The 19745-nt window shown below is 43.2% G+C and overlaps 1 protein-coding gene across 1 annotated transcript in view; it reads right to left on the bottom strand.

Annotated features, from left to right (window-relative positions):
• Positions 1–11290: 11290 nt before the first annotated feature.
• LOC307137167 (actin-binding protein WASF3) overlaps positions 11291–19745 on the bottom strand; it is a 47987-nt gene continuing 39532 nt past the window's right edge. Inside the window, exons 7-9 of the mRNA XM_079834667.1 lie at positions 17344–17589; positions 13930–14309; positions 11291–12325 (exon numbers count right to left, since the gene is read on the bottom strand). Coding sequence (XP_079690793.1) covers positions 12168–12325; positions 13930–14309; positions 17344–17589 — 784 coding nt within the window. The 3' untranslated portion in view covers positions 11291–12167. The remainder of the gene's footprint in view (positions 12326–13929; positions 14310–17343; positions 17590–19745) is intronic.

The raw sequence follows: 19745 nt of genomic DNA, 5'->3' as shown, positions 1-19745 counted from the left end.
AACAAGTTGTGTGTTTGTCTTCACGGTCTAGTCTAGACTACATCTCAGTATCCTCTGCTAAGAGGGTATCATCAGTTCACCTGAGACTACATGTGTGGAGGCAGCCAAAGAACCACGTTTGACATGTCGGATTCACTGAACTTGAATGAAACTGTGTTATTCTAAATAATGTATAAGATGTCTTCTTTTCTGAATGTACCGTCTGTTGTCTCAGACTTCAACTTTTTGTATTACAGTCTGATATAAAATGTCCCAGACAGTAACATAGCGTCGGCCCACATCTGGTGTGTGTGTGTGTTTGTGTGTGAGTGTGTGTGTGTGTACCAGGCCGACATTATGTTGCTGTCGGGGGGTTGGTCTACATACCTGATGTCACATTACAATTCGTTTCTGTGTAACGTTTATATAGAAGTATATTTTTGTACTTCCTTTGTGTGTTGAGATATCACGGATTGAATCCATAAATAGCATGCCACAGATCTCTGTCGAACATTCACCCCAGAAACACAATGGGATACTAGCCTACTGCACAATATAGTGGTTCTCAACCTCCCTTTGTCCAAGAAAACACCCGTAGGCCCTTTTATCTGAGCTGATCTGTACCTCTGATACTTACGTTGTAATAAAATGTATGCATTTAAAGGGATAGTTCACCCAAAAATGAATATTCTGTCATTAATTCCTCTCCCTCATGTCGTTTCAAACCCGTGAGACCTTCGTTCATCTTCAGGACACAAATGAAAATATTCAAATCCGAGAGCTTTCTGCCCCTCCATAAAAGTTATTTTTTTAAAGCCTAATAAATGTTAAAATTGATATAGCTTTCAATTATACTGTAATGTTGAATGTCTATCGTTAATGTTTTTGTTTTTTAACCTCTTAAACTCCATGGACCCTGATCAGGATGATGGAGCTCTGACCTCATATAGTCAGATAAAGAATGTCTACATTCTGGAGATATGCATCACTTTGGCATTTGTTGATTACTTGTCTGGATTTGTCCTACCCTAATTGAAAAGCTTACCCACCCTGTGTGCTCTAGCACCCTGCAGACAGTTTGGGCTGTTTCCACTAGATGGCAGCAAATACTGAAAATTGCGTAAAAAAGGTAATATTCCTGCCTTCAGTATTTCCTCCCAATCTAGTGGAAACAGCACAAACCGTCTGCAGGGTGCTAGAGCACACAGGGCCTGAGTTACACACTTTCACAATTAATTTATAATCAAAAAATCAAAAAGAGCCCCTTTTTTGGGGGGTTATTACAGCTCAGACAACATATACTTACATGTTTAACACTTTTAGCAGTGGTTTATGTAACTTCAAATGGTTTTCTGTAAAATGACACCAGTATTGTGTATTTAGAGACACTGTATGTGAGTATGGGAAGCTTTTCAATTTGGGTGGTTTTCAAAATGGTCCCAGGGCTAGAGAAATCAGTATCAGTGATACTGCCCTTCATTCATAAAAATATGCCATTAAAACAAATATTTAAAATATACTGTCTTTAAGTTGTTTCTACATTAATTTGGAGAGTAACTGTGAAATAAAAAAAATATTAAAAACTCCAATGTTGCACTCATTTAAATACAAATTACATTTGATTTTTGAAAGGCTTTAAAATACGAAATAGTATTTTGTGTTTCAAATACGCATTTTAAATATATATGCAGGGCTGAATACATTATACAAGGATAAATGTTTCAGACACGTATATGCTAACCGTATTACAGTGCATGTGTAATGTCGTAAGTCCAATGATGAAGACAAACAGACATTTAACATTTAAAGGGACTGCCGCATACTGGATGTTTTTCCCTTTTCACACCATTCTTTGTAAACCCCAGAAATGGTTGTGCGTGAAATCCCAGTAACTGAGCAGATTGTGAAATACTCAGACCGGCCCGTCTGGCACCAACAACCATGCCACGCTCAAAATTGCTTAAATCACCTTTCTTTCCCATTCTGACATTCAGTGTGGAGTTCAGGAGATTGTCTTGACCAGGACCACACCCCTAAATGCATTGAAACAACTGCCATGTGATTGGTTGATTAGATAATTGCATTAATGAGAAATTGAACAGGTGTTCCTAAGAATCCTTTAGGTGAGTGTATAGTGTAAATGCAAATATTGGATACGGGTCGCTTTTAAAAGATGATGTAAGCGGGTCGTCAAAAAAATCGGATATTGTCACCAAATCGAAACTTGTTGTAAATTGTAAAAGCGGCCTGAGTGAGGCCTAAATCCGATCCTGCTTACACGTTGCAATATCCGATCTGTGCCACATGAGAGGGAAAAATTGGGTCACTTGAACCATGCAGTGTAAAAAAACTAAACACACAGACCGTGACAGCATTTTTGTCTAATCAAATAATGAGTCAAGAATGAGATGTCAAAAATCAGATATTACTTCAAGTTCTTTAGCCACGCTGACAATTTTTGAGGAAAGAAGCAGAAGTGCTCAATTCTGAATCATACACTCGTTACATGAACACACACACACTTAACAGGTAAACAGGTCGAGCGCATCTGTTGTTTGTCAGGGTCTCCTCTCAGCATCCACTCTCTCCACGATGAGCCACTGGAGAGCTGGCGCAGATATAAGGGACAGATGGAGCTTCGCTGATGGAGGGGACAGTGACGCCATAGCCTAGGAGGGAAGCTGGAGATATATAAACACAATCCTGCTGGTCCCACCCGCTCTCGCTCGCTCATCTGACTGCTAATTTAGCATGCTGCTGATAAAAATACACTGGGGTCACTTCATTCTACATGATCTGCCCTGACTTCTTCAAACCAAAAAAAGTTATATCAGTATCTGGAACGCGAGATTTGATGATGTCTAACAAATGCTAGCAGTTTTAGAATATATAAATGTGCCTAAGAATGTGTTTCATGAACAATGTGTGTCTGTGTGTGGGTTAACTGGGTTAATGTAATGATTTATCACATGACATTTTGCTTTGTTAAAGGTCCCATGGCATGAAATTGTCATTTTATGAGGTTTTTCAACATTAATATGAGTTCCCCTAGCCTGAATATTGTCCCCGAGTGGCTAGAAATTTTGATGGGTGTAAACCGAGTTCTGGGTGTCTTTCTCTGCCTTTGAGAAAATGACAGGCCAGACGAGCTGATCTTGAATTTTCCTTTTATGACCTCATAACAGGAACGGTTTCCTCCCTTTCCTCTGCCCAGAGAATTTGGCACGCCCATGCCAGCGCCATATTTGTTTGTCCTGGAGAGATCATGGCTTGTGAATGGGTGAATGCTGGCATTTTCTCAGTGTTTGGATGTACAAATGAAAACACAAGTCTTTTTTTCAGTTCCTTCTGATCTGTGATCAGTGATTTCTGATGTGTAGCTAATTATTCAAGTTCACACAGAACTGTATTATTTGTGCTGCGGCTTCTCTCTCTCCCAACAGAACGGTGTTTTCGTGTTTTCTATCTTGTGAGTCAGTGTTTTTGTACGTCCTCGTCGCGTCTATCTGTTCTAAACTGTGCATACAGTCGTGAGTTTCTGCTCAACATCGGCAGAGCCACATCTTTAGAGATAAACCTCACGCACGCCGAAGCTCGGCCTTCAACATCCCTGACTCCCAGTACTGCATCTGGCCCACAGCGGAGGCACCAAACGCGGGCGAGATTAAGCAGAAGGGGGGTAAGCGTGAGGGTATCCGGCTAGGCTAGCCAGCTTTCCCCACAATAAACTGGATTACATTCGATTACTGCTGTTGGGTCTTTGTTTGCGCTGTGTAAGTTACTCAATGCGCGTCACTGACGCTTTTCATATGATTGGAACATATCTAAAAATAAATATGCTGAATAATAACACATTACATGTGTTACAAAGTTGGAATAAGGAGGAAGACGGGCTCGGCGTGACTGAGACTTGTGTTTATTCAGAGCTCTCAGATACAAACACAATAAACTCACAGCGCTGACACCTCTCACAACTCAGTACAATATCACTTTGTTAGCAATCGCTCCGTCTCCGTGATGTCCGGTTCGCGAACGATACGTTCTTTTGAACCGGTTCTTTTTAGTGAACCGGTCGAACCAGTTCACCAAATCGGACTGAATCGTTCTAAACGGTTCGCGTCTCGAGTCAGCGCTGATCCATCATTTACTAGAGTTACTAACTTTCTGACATGAGTGACAGTCCCTCCGACTAGAAATAAACTAATAACCTGAAGTATATGCTGTAACTACAACAGTTCACTGAACTGAGACGTGCTGAGAGAAACTGATGAGAAGTGACATTCGTCTCTCTGGCACAGCCTTGTGCCTCGTAGACCTCGTTAAACCACGCCCCCTCCGCTCATTTAAAATGCAAAGATGTCAGCCAATCACAACAGTGGGTGTTTTCACTGAAGTCTCACAGCAGACACGCCTCTTGAAACAGGGCATTCAGCCACAGGGCAAACATCAGTTTAAAAAAATTTCTTTTATTTCTAAATTATGACATTTTATGATGTAAAAATCATACTAACAATATAAGTACACCTCAGAATACATTATAAAAAAAATTTAAAAATCCATGCCATGGGACCTTTAAAGCATAGCGTATATCATGCTGTGATACCAGATGCCCGCATAGCTGTGGTATCTTGGCTACCACGGGAGCAAAAATATTATTTTTAGAAAAACAGAATCTCGAACTGTGCTCTTAAACAGGCATTTCAGCAGAGATTCACGGATGTTTGCTTTTTTTTCCTCTTGGCATTAAGTGTCCTAACACAGTGCTTTGAGAAACAATATACACCGATCAGGTGAAGTGGATAACACTGATGATCTCTTCATCTCCTGTTAGTGGGTGGGATATATTAGGCAGCAAGTGAACATTTTGTCCTCAGAGTTGATGTGTTACAAGCAGGAAAAATGGGCAAGCGTAAGGATTTGAGTGAGTTTGACAAGGGCCAGATTGTGACGGCTATAGATGACTGGGTCAGAGCATCTCCAAAACTGCAGCTCTTGTGGGCTGTTCCCGGTCTGCAGTGGTCAGTCTCTATCAAAAGTGCTCAGAGGAAGAAACAGTGGAGAACCGGCGACAGCTTCATCCATCTTGAATCTTGACCCGATAGTTAGGGTTTGATGAAACAGGTTACCACACTGGTATCAAGAGGGTCTTAAAGGAAATCATTCCCTCTTACTATTAGATGAAGAGAAGTCCAAAAAACCTTCTGTAAGGTACTATGTGTGATCATAATATATGTGGTGTGAGTGTGTGACAGTATTTTGGATGGATAGTATGCACACTGGGACGCAGGCAAGCACTAAGGGAGCGCTGCAATATAGCCACATATTTATAATAAAATACATTCAAACCATACCTACTGTTATTATTAGTATATATAGATATACTTTATACAAATATTAAAAAAATTAAATTAGGTGTCTCTCCTCCCTGTTTTCTCTACATCTGTGTACATCTCTGTTGGTGACATTGTTTGTGAAAATGTATAGGCTACATTTATTTACATCTACTAATTATCATTACGTGCATTTATAACGTCACATGTATGCATGTAACGTCAATGTATTGGACAAAACAGCGACCATAAATGTAAGGAAACAAAGTAGCTTTTTATATTTTCCTAACAAGCTACCACATTTTGTAAAAAAAAGCCCCCAAAATTTAAATGATTGAAATCTGGCAACCACAAGCATGAACGCTCAAACGCTTCTAAAAAATTAATTTAATGTGTTCTCTCATTCACCGCTATAAAAGTTAACCCAACGATGATGACCTCCGCTTCTGAGAAACCCGGAAATGAGAAAAGGGTCTATAGTGATTTTGGTTATGTTTTTATTTTATTAATAATAAAAAATAGTAAAAACTACATTTTAGTCTCATCTTTTTTCGTCAGCGATATTGCATGTTGATAGTCACAGTTATCGTTAAAGGGCATTTGTGTCCTCTCGTGTCATCTTAGTCATGGAAAAAAAATGTTTTGTCACATTTTCGTTAACGAAATGAACACTAGTTGATAATAACTAGAATATCAAAATTAACTACTGGTGGTAGACCCTTTTCCTATTTAGTACCTAAACGTTGCACTTAAACTTATATTTATGTTTGTATAGACTTGGTCATTACTGGGAACGCCCACAAAAACGTCATATCCGCTTATGCCGTGGGGGAAAACAAGCCATTAGAATGAATGCACGCTACAGCGTCTATGAGAGTGATGGTAAAATTAAAATCTTTCTCTCTTTTCACTGCCGTTATCAATCTCACTCTATTTTTTCCCTCTTTTTGAAAGTTGTGAAATCACTATTGTGGAGTTTTATCTTTTGCTATTTGAGCAAATGGGCACACAAAAAAAATATATTTAATGTGTTCTCTCATTCACCGCTACAAAAGTTAACCGTAACTACGACGACTTCCGCTTCTGAGAAACCCGGAAATGTGAAAGGGGTCTTATTATAAAGTTTTTATTTTTACTTATGAAAAATAGTAAATAGTAGGCTAATAAAACTACATTTTAGTCTTGTCTTTTTTCGTCAACGATATTGCATGTTGATATAGTCACAGTTATCGTTTAAGGGCGTGTCATCTCGTCTCGTTTTAGTCATGGAAAAAAAGGTTGTCAATGAAATTTTTTCGTCACATTTTCGTTAACGAAATTAACACTAGTTGATAATGACTAGAATATCAAAATGAACTACTGGCGGTAGACCCTTTTCCTATTTAGCACCTAAACGTTGCACTTAAACTTATATTAGTTTAACATAGACCTTGTTAGACGCTTTATCTTTAATCTGAAACTTCACATAACTTACTAGAGGTGCGGAACGCCACATGGCAACTTTTCGGAACTGCACCAAGCAAAAAATAAATCGTAATCATTACAAAGAGTAAAGATAAAGCGTCTAACATGGTCTACATGCCGTTTTTTACCGTAAATTTTAAAGGGATTTTTTTTACAGTGTAGTTGCTCTGTTTTTGAAGTCCATATAAAGTGCATCTGTCCGTCATATAACTGCTCCAGCGGCTCTGGGGTGTTAATAAAGACCTTCTGAAGCGAATCAACGTGTTTGTGTAAGAAAAATATCCATATTTAAAACTTTATCAAGTAAACTTTCGACCGACCGCCTTCCGTGTTCAATTTATGGAGAAAGTGTTGAAAGTTCCTCTGCCGATGGAAAGACTAACGCGACCAGATCCGCTCGTCATCTTGAGTTTCACTTTCAACATTCAACACTTTTCCATGGAATGCTGAGGCCGAAAGTTTACTTGATAAAGTTTTAAATATGGAAATTTTTCTTACACAAACGCATCGATTCACTTCAGAAGGCCTTTATTAACACCCCAGAGCCACGTGGAGCAGTTATATGACGGACAGATGCACTTTTTATGGACTTCAAAAACAGAGCAACTATGAATCATTGTTCTAATGCTTGGATTAGCCTGGACTATTGTAATATAACTCAGATTATATTCGTCTGAAAGAAGAATGTCACACACACCTCGGATGACTTGGGGGTGAGTAAATTATGAGCTAATTTTCATTTTTGGGCGAACTATCCCTTTAAGTTTCCGACTTGGAATATTTTCAAAATTCCCCAGCTTAACTTCCCTTGGAAAGTTTCTAGAACATTTCCGGAAATGTAATGGAAATGTTACGCACCTTTGCAACCCTAGTTTTGCCTGACCATCTAATTATTCTTATGTGCTCTGATGTACCAAAAATATTTGGATAACTTTTTGTCAATGGCAGATGATAGGTACCAGGTTTTGTGTGAATTGAAGAGTCTACGAGGAGTAAAGCAAATTCAAAACGGTTGAAAATTTCCACAGGATGCAATAAAATAATATTTTTTTAGGGCTTGACTCAAGGAAAAAACTGATTTGGCTCTAGCCCTTATGCTTCTAACCTCCTCCATGAACTGCCACCTTAACGTGGTGGAGGGGTTTGAGTACCCGAATGACCCTAGGAGCTACGTTGTCCGGGGCTATATGCCCCTGGTAGGGTCTCCCAAGGCAAACAGGTCCTAGGTGACGGGTCAGACTAAGAGCAGTTCAAAAACCCTTATGATGCCAAAAAAAAGGAGGACCGTGACGTCGCCCGGTATGGCGCAGCCGGGGCCCCACCCTGGAGCCAGGCCTGGGGTTGGGGCTCGTATGCGAGCGCCTGGTGGCCGGGCCTTCCCCCACGGGGTCCGGCCGGGCTCAGCCCAAAGGAGCGACGTGGGGACACCTTCCCGTGGGCCCACCACTCACGGGAGGGACCGTAAGGGGCCGGTGCAAAGCGAATCGGGCAGCAGTCGAAGGCGGGGGCCTAGACGACCCGATCCCTGGACACGGAAACTAGCTCTTGGGACATGGAATGTCACCTCGCTGGCGGGGAAAGAGCCTGAGATTGTGCGTGAGGTTGAGAGGTTCCGACTAGAGATAGTCGGAATCACCTCCACGCACGGCTTGGGCTCTGGAACCACACTCCTCGAGAGGGGATGGACTCTTCACCACTCTGGAGTTGCCCATGGTGAGAGGCGGCGGGCTGGTGTGGGTTTGCTTATAGCCCCCCAGCTCTGCCGCCATGTGTTGGAGTTTACCCCGGTGAACGAGAGGGTCGTTTCCCTGCGGCTTCGGCTCGGGGATAGATCTCTCACTGTTGTGTGTGCCTACGGGCCAAACAGCAGTGCAGAGTACCCGACCTTCTTGGTGTCCCTGGGAGGGGTGCTGGAGAGTGCTCCGACTGGGGACTCCGTCGTTCTACTGGGGGACTTCAACGCCCACGTGGGCAATGACAGTGAAACCTGGAGGGGCGTGATTGGGAGGAACGGCCCCCCTGATCTGAACCCGAGTGGTGTTCAGTTATTGGACTTCTGTGCTAGTTACAGTTTGTCCATAACGAACACCATGTTCAAGCATAGGGGTGTCCATCAGTGCACATGGCACCAGGACACCCTAGGTCGTAGGTCAATGATCGACTTCGTGGTCGTTTCATCTGACCTGCGGCCGTATGTCTTGGACACTCGGGTGAAGAGAGGGGCGGAGCTGTCAACTGATCACCACCTGGTGGTGAGTTGGATCCGATGGCGGGGGAGGAAGCTGGATAGACTCGGTAGACCCAAACGTACTGTGCGGGTCTGCTGGGAACGTTTGGCCGAGTCTCCTGTCAGAGAGATCTTCAACTCCTGCCTCCGGCAGAGCTTCGACCGGATCCCGAGGGAGGCTGGAGATATTGAGTCCGAGTGGACCATGTTCTCCACCTCCATTGTCAAAGCGGCTGCTCGGAGCTGTGGACGCAAGGTCTCCGGTGCCTGTCGAGGCGGCAATCCCCGAACCCGGTGGTGGACACCGGAAGTAAGGGATGCCGTCAAGCTGAAGAAGGAGTCCTATCGGGCCTGGTTGGCTTGTGGGACTCCTGAGGCAGCTGACAGGTACCGGCAGGCTAAACGGACTGCAGCCAGGGTGGTTGTGGAGGCAAAAACTTGGGCCTGGGAGGAGTTCGGTGAGGCCATGGAAAAGGACTATCGGCTGGCCTCGAAGAGATTCTGGCAAACCATCCGGCGCCTCAGGAGGGGGAAGCAGTGCCCTACCAACGCTGTTTACAGTGGCGATGGGCGGCTGTTGACCTCGACTGGGGATGTTGTCGGACGGTGGAAGGAATACTTCGAGGATCTCCTCAATCCCGCTGTCACGTCTTCCATTGAGGAAGCAGAGGCTGGGGGCTCAGAGGAGGACCCATCCATCACCCGGGCTGAAGTCACCGAGGTGGTCAAGAAACTCCTCGGTGGCAAGGCACCGGGGGTGGATGAGATCCGCCCTGAGTACCTCAAGTCTCTGGATGTTGTGGGGCTGTCTTGGCTGACACGCCTCTGCAACATCGCGTGGCGGTCGGGGACAGTGCCTCTGGGATGGCAGACCGGGGTGGTGGTCCCTCTTTTTAAAAAGGGGGATCGGAGGGTGTGTTCCAACTATAGGGGATCACACTTCTCAGCCTCCCTGGGAAAGTCTATGCCAGGGTACTGGAGAGGAGAATTCGGCCGATAGTGGAACCTCGGATTCAGGAGGAACAGTGTGGTTTTCGTCCTGGTCGTGGAACACTGGACCAGCTCTATACCCTCTACAGGGTGCTGGAGGGTTCATGGGAGTTTGCCCAACCAGTCCACATTTGTTTTGTGGATTTGGAGAAGGCATTCGACTGTGTCCCTCGCGGCGTCCTGTGGAGAGTGCTGGGGGAATATGGGGTCCGGGGTCCTTTGCTGAGGGCTGTCCGGTCCCTGTATGACCGAAGCAGGAGTTTGGTCCGCATTGCCGGCAGTAAGTCAGACTTGTTCCCGGTGCATGTTGGACTCCGGCAGGGCTGCCCTTTGTCGCCGGTTCTGTTCATAATCTTTATGGACAGAATTTCTAGGCGCAGCCAAGGGCCGGAGGGTGTCAGGTTTGGGGACCACACGGTTTCGTCTCTGCTCTTTGCGGATGACGTTGTCGTGTTGGCCCCTTCTAACCAGGACCTTCAGCATGCACTGGAACGGTTTGCAGCCGAGTGTGAAGCGGCTGGGATGGGGATCAGCACCTCCAAATCCGAGGCCATGGTCCTCAGTCGGAAAAGGGTGGCTTGCCCACTTCAGGTTGGTGGAGAGTTCCTGCCCCAAGTGGAGGAGTTCAAGTATCTAGGGGTCTTGTTCACGAGTGAGGGGAGGATGGAACGGGAGATTGACAGACGGATCGGTGCAGCTTCTGCAGTAATGCGGTCGATGTACCGGTCTGTCGTGGTGAAGAAAGAGCTAAGCCGTAAGGCGAAGCTCTCGATTTACCGGTCAATCTGCGTTCCTACTCTCACCTATGGTCATGAGCTTTGGGTCATGACCGAAAGGACAAGATCCCGGATACAGGCGGCCGAAATTAGCTTTCTCCGCAGGGTGGCTGGGCGCTCCCTTAGAGATAGGGTGAGGAGCTCAGTCACTCGGGAGGAACTCGGAGTAGAGCCGCTGCTCCTCCACATCGAGAGGGGACAGCTGAGGTGGCTCGGGCATCTGTTCCGGATGCCTCCTGAACGCCTTCCCGGGAAGGTGTTTCGGGCATGTCCAACCGGGAGGAGGCCCCGGGGAAGACCGAGGACACGCTGGAGGGACTATGTCTCCCGGCTGGCCTTGGAACGCCTCGGTGTCCCCCCGGAAGAGCTGGAGGAAGTGTCTAGGGAGAGGGAAGTCTGGGCATCTCTGCTTAGACTGCTGCCCCCGCGACCCGGCCCCGGATAAGCGGAAGAAGATGGATGGATGGATATGCTTCTAGTGTACTAAAATGCAATTTCAATTTCAGTAAAAGCAATACTTTTTTAATTTAATTTATTATTCATACATGCATATTAAGCTCTATTCCTACAACATGATAGTTTAAACATTTACATCTTTTGAGCAGTGTTACAAAAATCTATACAACAATAAATTGTAAAACACATTAATGGTACAGTACAGAGTATTGTTACAAATGATAATATTCTAAATTCACAGTCAATATCCACAGTCTCGCACACCTCGTGTTGACACATTTAAGCACACACACAATACACAAACGGACACTATTAGTAAACTGCAAGCAGTAATAAATTATTGGCCACATCTGTTCCAAAAAAGCACATAATGAAAGCATCAAGAAATGCACTGAATTGGGGTATAAATATTCATCACAACACTGTCCACAACTGAACAAAGTGACAAATTTTATGATAATGGAGAGTTGTGATATTGATGGAGAAATGTTCTGTGATCCGAACGACTTGAAATAGCTACTATAGCGATGATTTGATTGTCCATATAATGTATTCAGGGCAACAACTGTGTTTGTGTAATAATACTGTGGCAACCATTTTTAACATAAAATTAATACAAGTGCTAATACCACTGTTGACCATCATTTTTGTGTATCACAAGAGATATTTCACTATATTCTCTGGACAGCTAACAAAAGATATCATCAAAAATCACAGAACGAGTATTTTCTTGGCAACTCTTGCTAATGCTAGCATGTTGAATTCACACGGCAATTATGAGAGCCATTGTCATCTTTCGTCCTTTCTCTTTGCACTGCACAAATTCAGTTTCCTGTCATGATTTCCTCAGCGGCCCCATCTGAGCGTATGAGGAGTGTGAGTGTGTGAACAGGAATGGAAAATAGCAGCATTATGTTGGCGGTTGCAGTTCTCGCCAGCCCGGGCTCAATCGGACCATTCGTTCTCCTCTGGCTCCGAGTCCTCATCTGATTCGCTGTATTCCACAGCGATGCGTCGGGACAAGATGGTGGCCACGTCGTTCCCCACTGGCTCTTTCTTGGCCTCCTGCTCTCTCTGCTCTTGCACCTTACGAAGTTGGATACCTAGAGGACCAGTCAAAAGTCAATAAAAGCTAATGCCTTCTAGGGGTGTGCGATATATATTGTCTACGATAATATCATAATTGTTTCCCAGACAGCAATATAGATTCGGCCCAGATCCAACCCACATCTGTTATGTGTTGAATATACCAGATGTGGCCCAAATCTGGGCCGACACTATGATTAACCCTCTGGGGTTCTTCATTTATGGGTCAAAAATGACCCGGAGGGCCGGATTAAGATAAAAAAAGATTTGAGTAGAATCAATGAAATACATTTTTGTTCAATAATATTTTTTTGGTGTTTTGAGATAATTTTATGATTTAGAATTAATATTTATGCAATAATTATGACCCATTTTTCCCATTGAATATAATAAAAAAATTATATCTATATATATAATTTTTTTATTAAAGCTTTATTTCATTTTAGAGTCAAACCTAGGCCTCATGAAAGCAATTTTTTAAATGAGATCGGTGCCATTCGGTGGACACATTGAGCATTTTTATCACGCAATAGCACATCTTTACCACTATAGTGGATCTTGCGTTTTATAAAAAATAAAAACAAAACGTAGCTTCGTCAGAATGGTCCAAAACTTGGTGAATTTATTGGTACTTGGTATATGAACACCCAAAACAATTAGGGACAGGATTTGAAAAGTCTAAGTGGTCGTAGAAAAAAATAGTCACATTCAGGACCTTCGGGTCAAAAATGACCCCCATAGGAAATGAATGGGAAATTCGTTTTTTTTTGTGCATACAATCTACAAATCAGCCAGGATGCAGAAAAAAGGACTCAACATTGAAGGGGTGAATCTCTAAAACATCAAGAGTGCAAAACAGACAAAAAAACTCACACACACACGCACACACACAAATTAACGCGTGCCATTCCAAAAGCTAATTGTGTTTTTGTGTGTGTGTGTGTGTGTATGTGTGAGTTTTTTTGTCTGTTTTGCACTCTTGATGTTTTAGAGATTCACCCCTTCACTGTTGAGTCCTTTTTTTCTGACTCCTGGCTGATTTTTAGATTGTATGCATAAAAAAACTCTGTATTTTCATATTTTTGCCAATTTCCCGAAGGTCCTGACTGTGACTTTTAGAATGGCACACGTTCATTTGTGTGTTTTTGTGTGTGTGTGTTTTTTTTGTGTCTGTTTTGCACTCTTGATGTTTTAGAGATTCACCCCTTCACCTTTTTTTCTGCATCCTGGCTGATTTGTAGATTGTATGCACAAAAAAACTCTGTATTTTCATATTTTTGCCAATTTCCCATTCATTTCCTATGGGGGTCATTTTTGACCCGAAGGTCCTGAGTGTGACTATTTTTTTTACGACCACTTTGACTCTTCAAATCCTGTCCCCAATGTTTTTGGGTGTTCATATACAAAGTACCAATAAAGCCACCAAGTTACAGACCATTCCGATGAAGCTACGATTTTTAAAAATGTTTATTTAAAGAAATTCGGGTCAGAAATTACCGAAGAGCTCCAGAGGGTTAATGTAAAGAACTTGACATCATAAATGATGCATGCATAGGCTACATTTAAAAAAATTGGCCTTATAAGGGTAAAAATTGCAGGTAAACATTCTTTGCATACTGACCTCTGCGGATGGCGGCCAGCAGGTCGCTCCGGGCATCGCTCATGGGGATGACAGGCACCTGGCCCTTTCTGGGTAGAGTAGACTCTCCAGATGGGTGTGTTACCCGGGATGGGGATGGGGCGTGGGTGGGTGGTCCTGGTGGGGGAGGAGGCGGGGCCATCGGTGGGCCGCCCATTACAGCATGCAAAGGGGAAGCGGTGTAGGCAGATGGAGGAGCCGGAGGAGGAGATGGGCTGTAGGGCCGTGAGAGGGAGAGCACTGTACCCGGAGCCAGCGACTGAGGTCCAGATGTGCTGTCAAAGGCCGTCTGAGAGGAAGGGATGAGGGGAGGAGGTGGAGGAGGGGCTGGTGGGATGATATGCTCAAGGATTTGATGGCCGCTGTCAAGTGAATACAAAGGAAATTTGTTTAAGGAACTATTTTGCATTGAAAAATATATTATTGGCTCAAAAGAACAGTTCACCTTGTCTGGCTATCACCAGACCAAGCTCAATTTAAGATTGAACATTGGTCTGGGGAGTCTGCTCTGTATTTTCTACTGCACACGCGAGCATAAACGTGCATAAATTAAAGGGTTAGTTCACCCAAAAATGAAAATTCTGTCATTAATGACTTCCCCTCATGTGGTTGGACACCCGTCAGACCTCCGTTCATCTTCAGACACAAATGAAGATATTTTAGTGTAAATCTGATGCTCTGAAAGGCCTCCATTGGCTCAATGCACTTTACACTCTCAAGACCCTTAAAAGGCACTAAAGACGTCGTTACAAAGTCCATCTCACTACAGTGGCTCTACAATAACTTTATGAAGCGAAGAGAATAGTTTTTGTGCACAAAAAAAACGAAATAACGACTTATATAGTGATGACGATTTCAAAACACGGCCTCATGAAGCTTCGAAGCGTTATGAATCAGTGAGTCGATTTATGATTCGGATCGCGTGTCAAACTGGTGAAATTTGGCGATTCAAACTGCTGATTCGACTCACTGATTCATAACGCTTCGAAGCTTCATGAGGCCGTGTTTTGAAATCGTCATCACTATATAAGTCGTTATTTAGGGGTTTTTGCGCACAAAAACTATTCTCGTCTTCATAAAGTTATTGTAGAGCCGCTGTAGTGAGATGGACTTTGTAACGACGTCTTTAGTGCCTTTTAAGGGTCTTGAGAGTGTAAAGTGCATTGAGCCAATGGAGGCCTTTCAGAGCATCAGATTTACACTAAAATATCTTCATTTGTGTCTGAAGATGAACGGAGGTCTGACGGGTGTCGAACGACATGAGGGTAAGTCATTAATGACAGAATTTTCATTTTTGGGTGAACTAACCCTTTAAATGACTCTGTACGCAATTGGATAGTCCTTCAACCAATCAGACCACAAGGGGCGTGATCAACGGGCAACTACCCATCGCTTCTCTATCCGTCATCGTGATAATTCCTCCAATAGCGGGCCAGGTGGATAAGCCAGTCTGTGATTGGTTCCCGCAAAAGTGTAACAGAAGCAGTAGATATGAATGTACGGGTTTCCAGACTGAGTTGCCGGGCGAAATCAAATCGCTGGCAGATCAGGCTGGGTTTACCCAGTCTGCAGTTCACCCAAAAATAAAGATGAATCATTTACTCATTTTAAACCTGTATGCAGTTAAATGATAATTATTGACATTTACACAGCTTAAAACATCCCACTCATTATAAACTCAGCATTTGTTTAATCAAGCTCCAAAAACGGCTCGTTTTTATATTGCAGGATTTGTGATATCACTTGGGCATATGCAAAACATTTGCATATGCCCGCCTCCAGAGCAAGACATCGACCAATAGTTACACATCATCACACTATAGGCCCCGCCCACTGGCATTCAGTCGCTTAGCGGCTGAGATTTGCCATCACTGGATGTGTGTCGCGTCAAAAGCAAACAGAAACCATTATAATGACTGACGCTGTCTACACTGATACAGTAAACAGATGTGTGTTCAGTTTCTGACATCTGTCGACAACAGGACAAATGGAAGAGTGAAAGAACGTTCGCTTTGATCGTCCAAATGTTTAAACGGCTGGTTTTGTCGGAAAGAAATGGATGGTTTCTTAGAGTCCCGGATCACATCACAGGATTATACGTATGTTTGTTTGGAGCATTTTGTTTTGTAATCGAGGCACAGTGTAATGGACAGTTCGGAAAGAAGCTTTTGTTGACAGATGAAGCAGCGACTGTATTGGATCTGACAGCAGCCGGATGGGAGTGAGGTTTAGGGGGTGAGTGTAATGGACATAGGCCAGTAAGAGCTGTGTGTGTAAATCTTACTCCCCTGGCATCAAGAGGCATTGTTTGTGCCCTTGTTAGCGACTCCAGTTCGAATCCCGCTCGGATTTGGGCAAGTAGGACCGGTTAAATTTGGTGCCGTGACCCGGATGGGAGTGAGGTTTAGGGGATGTGAGTGTAACGGACATAGGCCAGTAAGAGCTGTGTGTGTAAATCTCACTCCCCTGGCCTCAAGAGGCATTATTAGTGCCCATGTTAGAGACTCCAGTTCGAATCCCGCTCGGAGTGGGGCAAGTAGGACCGGTTAAATTTGGTGCCGTGACCCGGATGGGAGTGAGGTTTAGAGGATGTGAGTGTAACAGAAATAGGCCAGTAAGAGCTGTGTGTGTAAATCTCACTCCCCTGGCATTAAGAGGCATTGTTAGTGCCCTTGTTAACAACGGTTCGAATCCCGCTCGGAGTGGGGCAAGTAGGACCGGTTAAATTTGGTGCCGTGACCCGGATGGGAGTGAGGTTTAGGGGATGTGAGTGTAATGGACATAGGCCAGTAAGAGCTGTGTGTGTAAATCTCACTCCCCTGGCCTCAAGAGGCATTATTAGTGCCCTTGTTAGTGACCCCGGGTCGAATCCCGCTCGGAGCGGGGTAAGTAGGACCGGTTAAATTTGGTGCCGTGACCCGGATGGGAGTGAGGTTTAGGGGGGTGAGTGTAACAGAAAAAGGCCAGTAAGAGCTGTGTGTGTAAATCTCACTCCCCTGGCATTAAGAGGCATTTTTAGTGCCCTTGTCCCATGCCGGAGACTACAGTTCGAATCCCGCTTGGAGTGGGTTGAGTAGGACCGGTTATACAATGACATTAGCTAATCATAACAGTGCCCGCGCCTTAACAGATCGTTTTAGACCCCCAGTAAAGAAAAGTGCAAGAGTAAATGTTAACAATTTTCATCTTTGGGTGAACTATATCTTTCCACCGTGAACACATAGACATTTCACTCAATATTTTGTTACAAAAAAGCAATGAATTGATTGAAATTCAGCTGGACATACCCAACGTTACTTTAATGATAAAAGTAGCACTACTAGTTGTTTACTCTCCAGAAATGTTCCAGTAGTCGATAACAGATAGTCTGTAAGTTTAGAGAGAGAAGTGACGTGCCTGTATTCTTTGGCAGCTGTGGGCCGAGGGCCGTTGAGGGATGAGTCCGGCGCTGGGGGTCCGTGGTGGGCCTGAAGGCGTCCCAGAGAGTGCTGTCTGGCTGCAGCCGCGCTGGATGAGACCGGGGGCCGGTGCGCTCGGTCAAGGGACTGAGTCTGAGCGGGGCCGCCGTCTTTCCCATCAGCCCCTGCTTCCTGCGGGTGGTTGGGACTCGCTGGGTACGAGAGCTCGTCTGACAGACCAGATCTGGGGTAAAACACAATATACAGACACACAGTATGCAGTTATTATTAGTTATATTGAATTTCATTTCTGATTATATCCTGACTATCCAAAAAACAGTCCTTGCAGATCATATAATAGGAATTAACTAGATAAAAAAAGTTTGTCGAGACAAACTTTAAGTTGGCTTGAAAAGCCAGATCAAAAAGTTTGAAATAGTTTGAAGTTTAAAGTTTGAAGTAGTTTAAAAAGTTTAAAGTTAGAAATAGTTTGAAAGTTTGAAAAAGTTTGAAAAGTTTAAAGTTTTAAATAGTATGAGTTTTAGTTAGTAGTTAAGACCTGCTATGCGGTTGCTAGGGTACTCATGCGGTTGCTATGTGGCTGCTAGGGTACTCAGGTGGTTGCTAGGGTGGTTGCTATGAGGTTGCTAAGGTACTTGGGGTGTATGTGGATGCTAGGGTGGTTGCTATGCGTTTGCTAAGGTACTTGGGGTGTATGTGGTTGCTAGGGTGGTTGCTATGCGTTGCTAGGGTACTCTGTGTGGTTGCTAGGGTCTTGCTATGTGGTTGCTAGGGTACTCGAGGTGGTAACTTAGGTCTTGCTATGTGGTTGCAAGGGTAATCAGGTGGTTGCTATGAGGTTGCTAAGGTACTTGGGGTGTATGTGGTTGGTAGGGTGGTTGCTATGAGTTGCTAGGGTACTCTGTGTGGTTGCTAGGGTCTTGCTATGTGGTTGCTAGGGTACTCGAGGTGGTAACTTAGGTCTTGCTATGTGGTTGCAAGGGTAATCAGGTGGTTGCTATGAGGTTGCTAAGGTACTTGGGGTGTATGTGGTTGCTAGGGTGGTTGCTATGCGGTTACTAAGGTACTTGGGGTGGATGCTAGGGTGGTTGCTATGCGGCAGACCTTCAGACGGTTCTGACTCGATGGGCTGTATCTTTTCAAACTGATCGCACTTACAGTTTTTGTTAAACGGACGATCAAAACTATAAAAAGTCCCATAGACTTTGTTAGCAATGTGTTAAAACATGCTAACATGTTAATTCATGTTAACGTGTTAAATCAGGCTAGCAATATGGTAATTCATGCTAGAAAGAGATTCAACAATGATAGCAAACATGTTAATTCATGCTTTCATTGAGGGGGTCAAAACTTTAACACAATAACTCTAATTGAGTATTTAAGCTTCATCCACTATGTATCTATCACTAGCAAAGCCTAGCACCTAGCTTAGGACATGCTAATTAAAACATGTTAGTAAAACATGCTAAATCATGCTAGCAAACATACTAATTAAAACATGTTAACAAAATGCTAAATCCTGATAGCAAATTGTTTATTAATGTTAACAATGTGTTAAAACATGCTAGCAACGTGCTAACATGTTAATTCATGATAGCAATGTGCTATAACATGGTACATAATGTTAACAATATGTAAATACATGTTAGCAAACATTATAAATCATGCAAGTAATATGGTAATTCATGATAGAAAGAGGTTAAATAATGTTAGTAACATGTCAATTCATGCTAGCCACATGTGTTAAAACATGCTAACAACATGTTAATTCATGTTAACATGTTAAATCATGCTAGCAAATATTATAATTCAGCCTAGAAAGAGGTTAAATAATGTTAGAAAATTTTTAATTTATGCTAGAAACGTGTTAAAAAATGTTAACAACATGTTAATTCATGTTAACAGTGAGTTAAAACATGCTAATTTGTGCTAACAACATTCTAACTCATGTTAACAGTGAGTTAAAACATGCTAATTTGTGGTAACAACATGCTAATTAATGCTGGCAATGTGTTAAAACATGTTAGCAATGTGCTAGCATGTTAATAAAGCTAACAATGTTATTAAACATAATTCATGTGAGCAATGTTTAAACCTGCACATTCATGTTAGTAAAAAAGTGTGCTAAATCATGCGAGCAATGTGTTAATTCATGATAGTAATGTGTTATAACATGCTAATTCATGCTAACAATGTGTTAAAATATGCTAGCAAACATGCTAATTCATGCTTGCCACGTGCTAGTAACATGCTCATTCATGCTGACAATGTGTTAAATAATGCTAGCAAACATTTAATTCATGTTAACGTGTTTCATAATGCTAGTAATATGCTAATTCATTCTAGCAACGTGTTAAAACATGTTAACAACATGTTAAT

Source organism: Gobio gobio (assembly GCF_949357685.1).
Source record: "Gobio gobio genome assembly, chromosome: 14".
In the NCBI taxonomy this organism is placed as follows: Eukaryota; Metazoa; Chordata; class Actinopteri; order Cypriniformes; family Gobionidae; genus Gobio; species Gobio gobio.
Note: the sequence above shows the minus strand (reverse complement) of the source record. Positions and strands in the feature narration are given on the sequence as shown.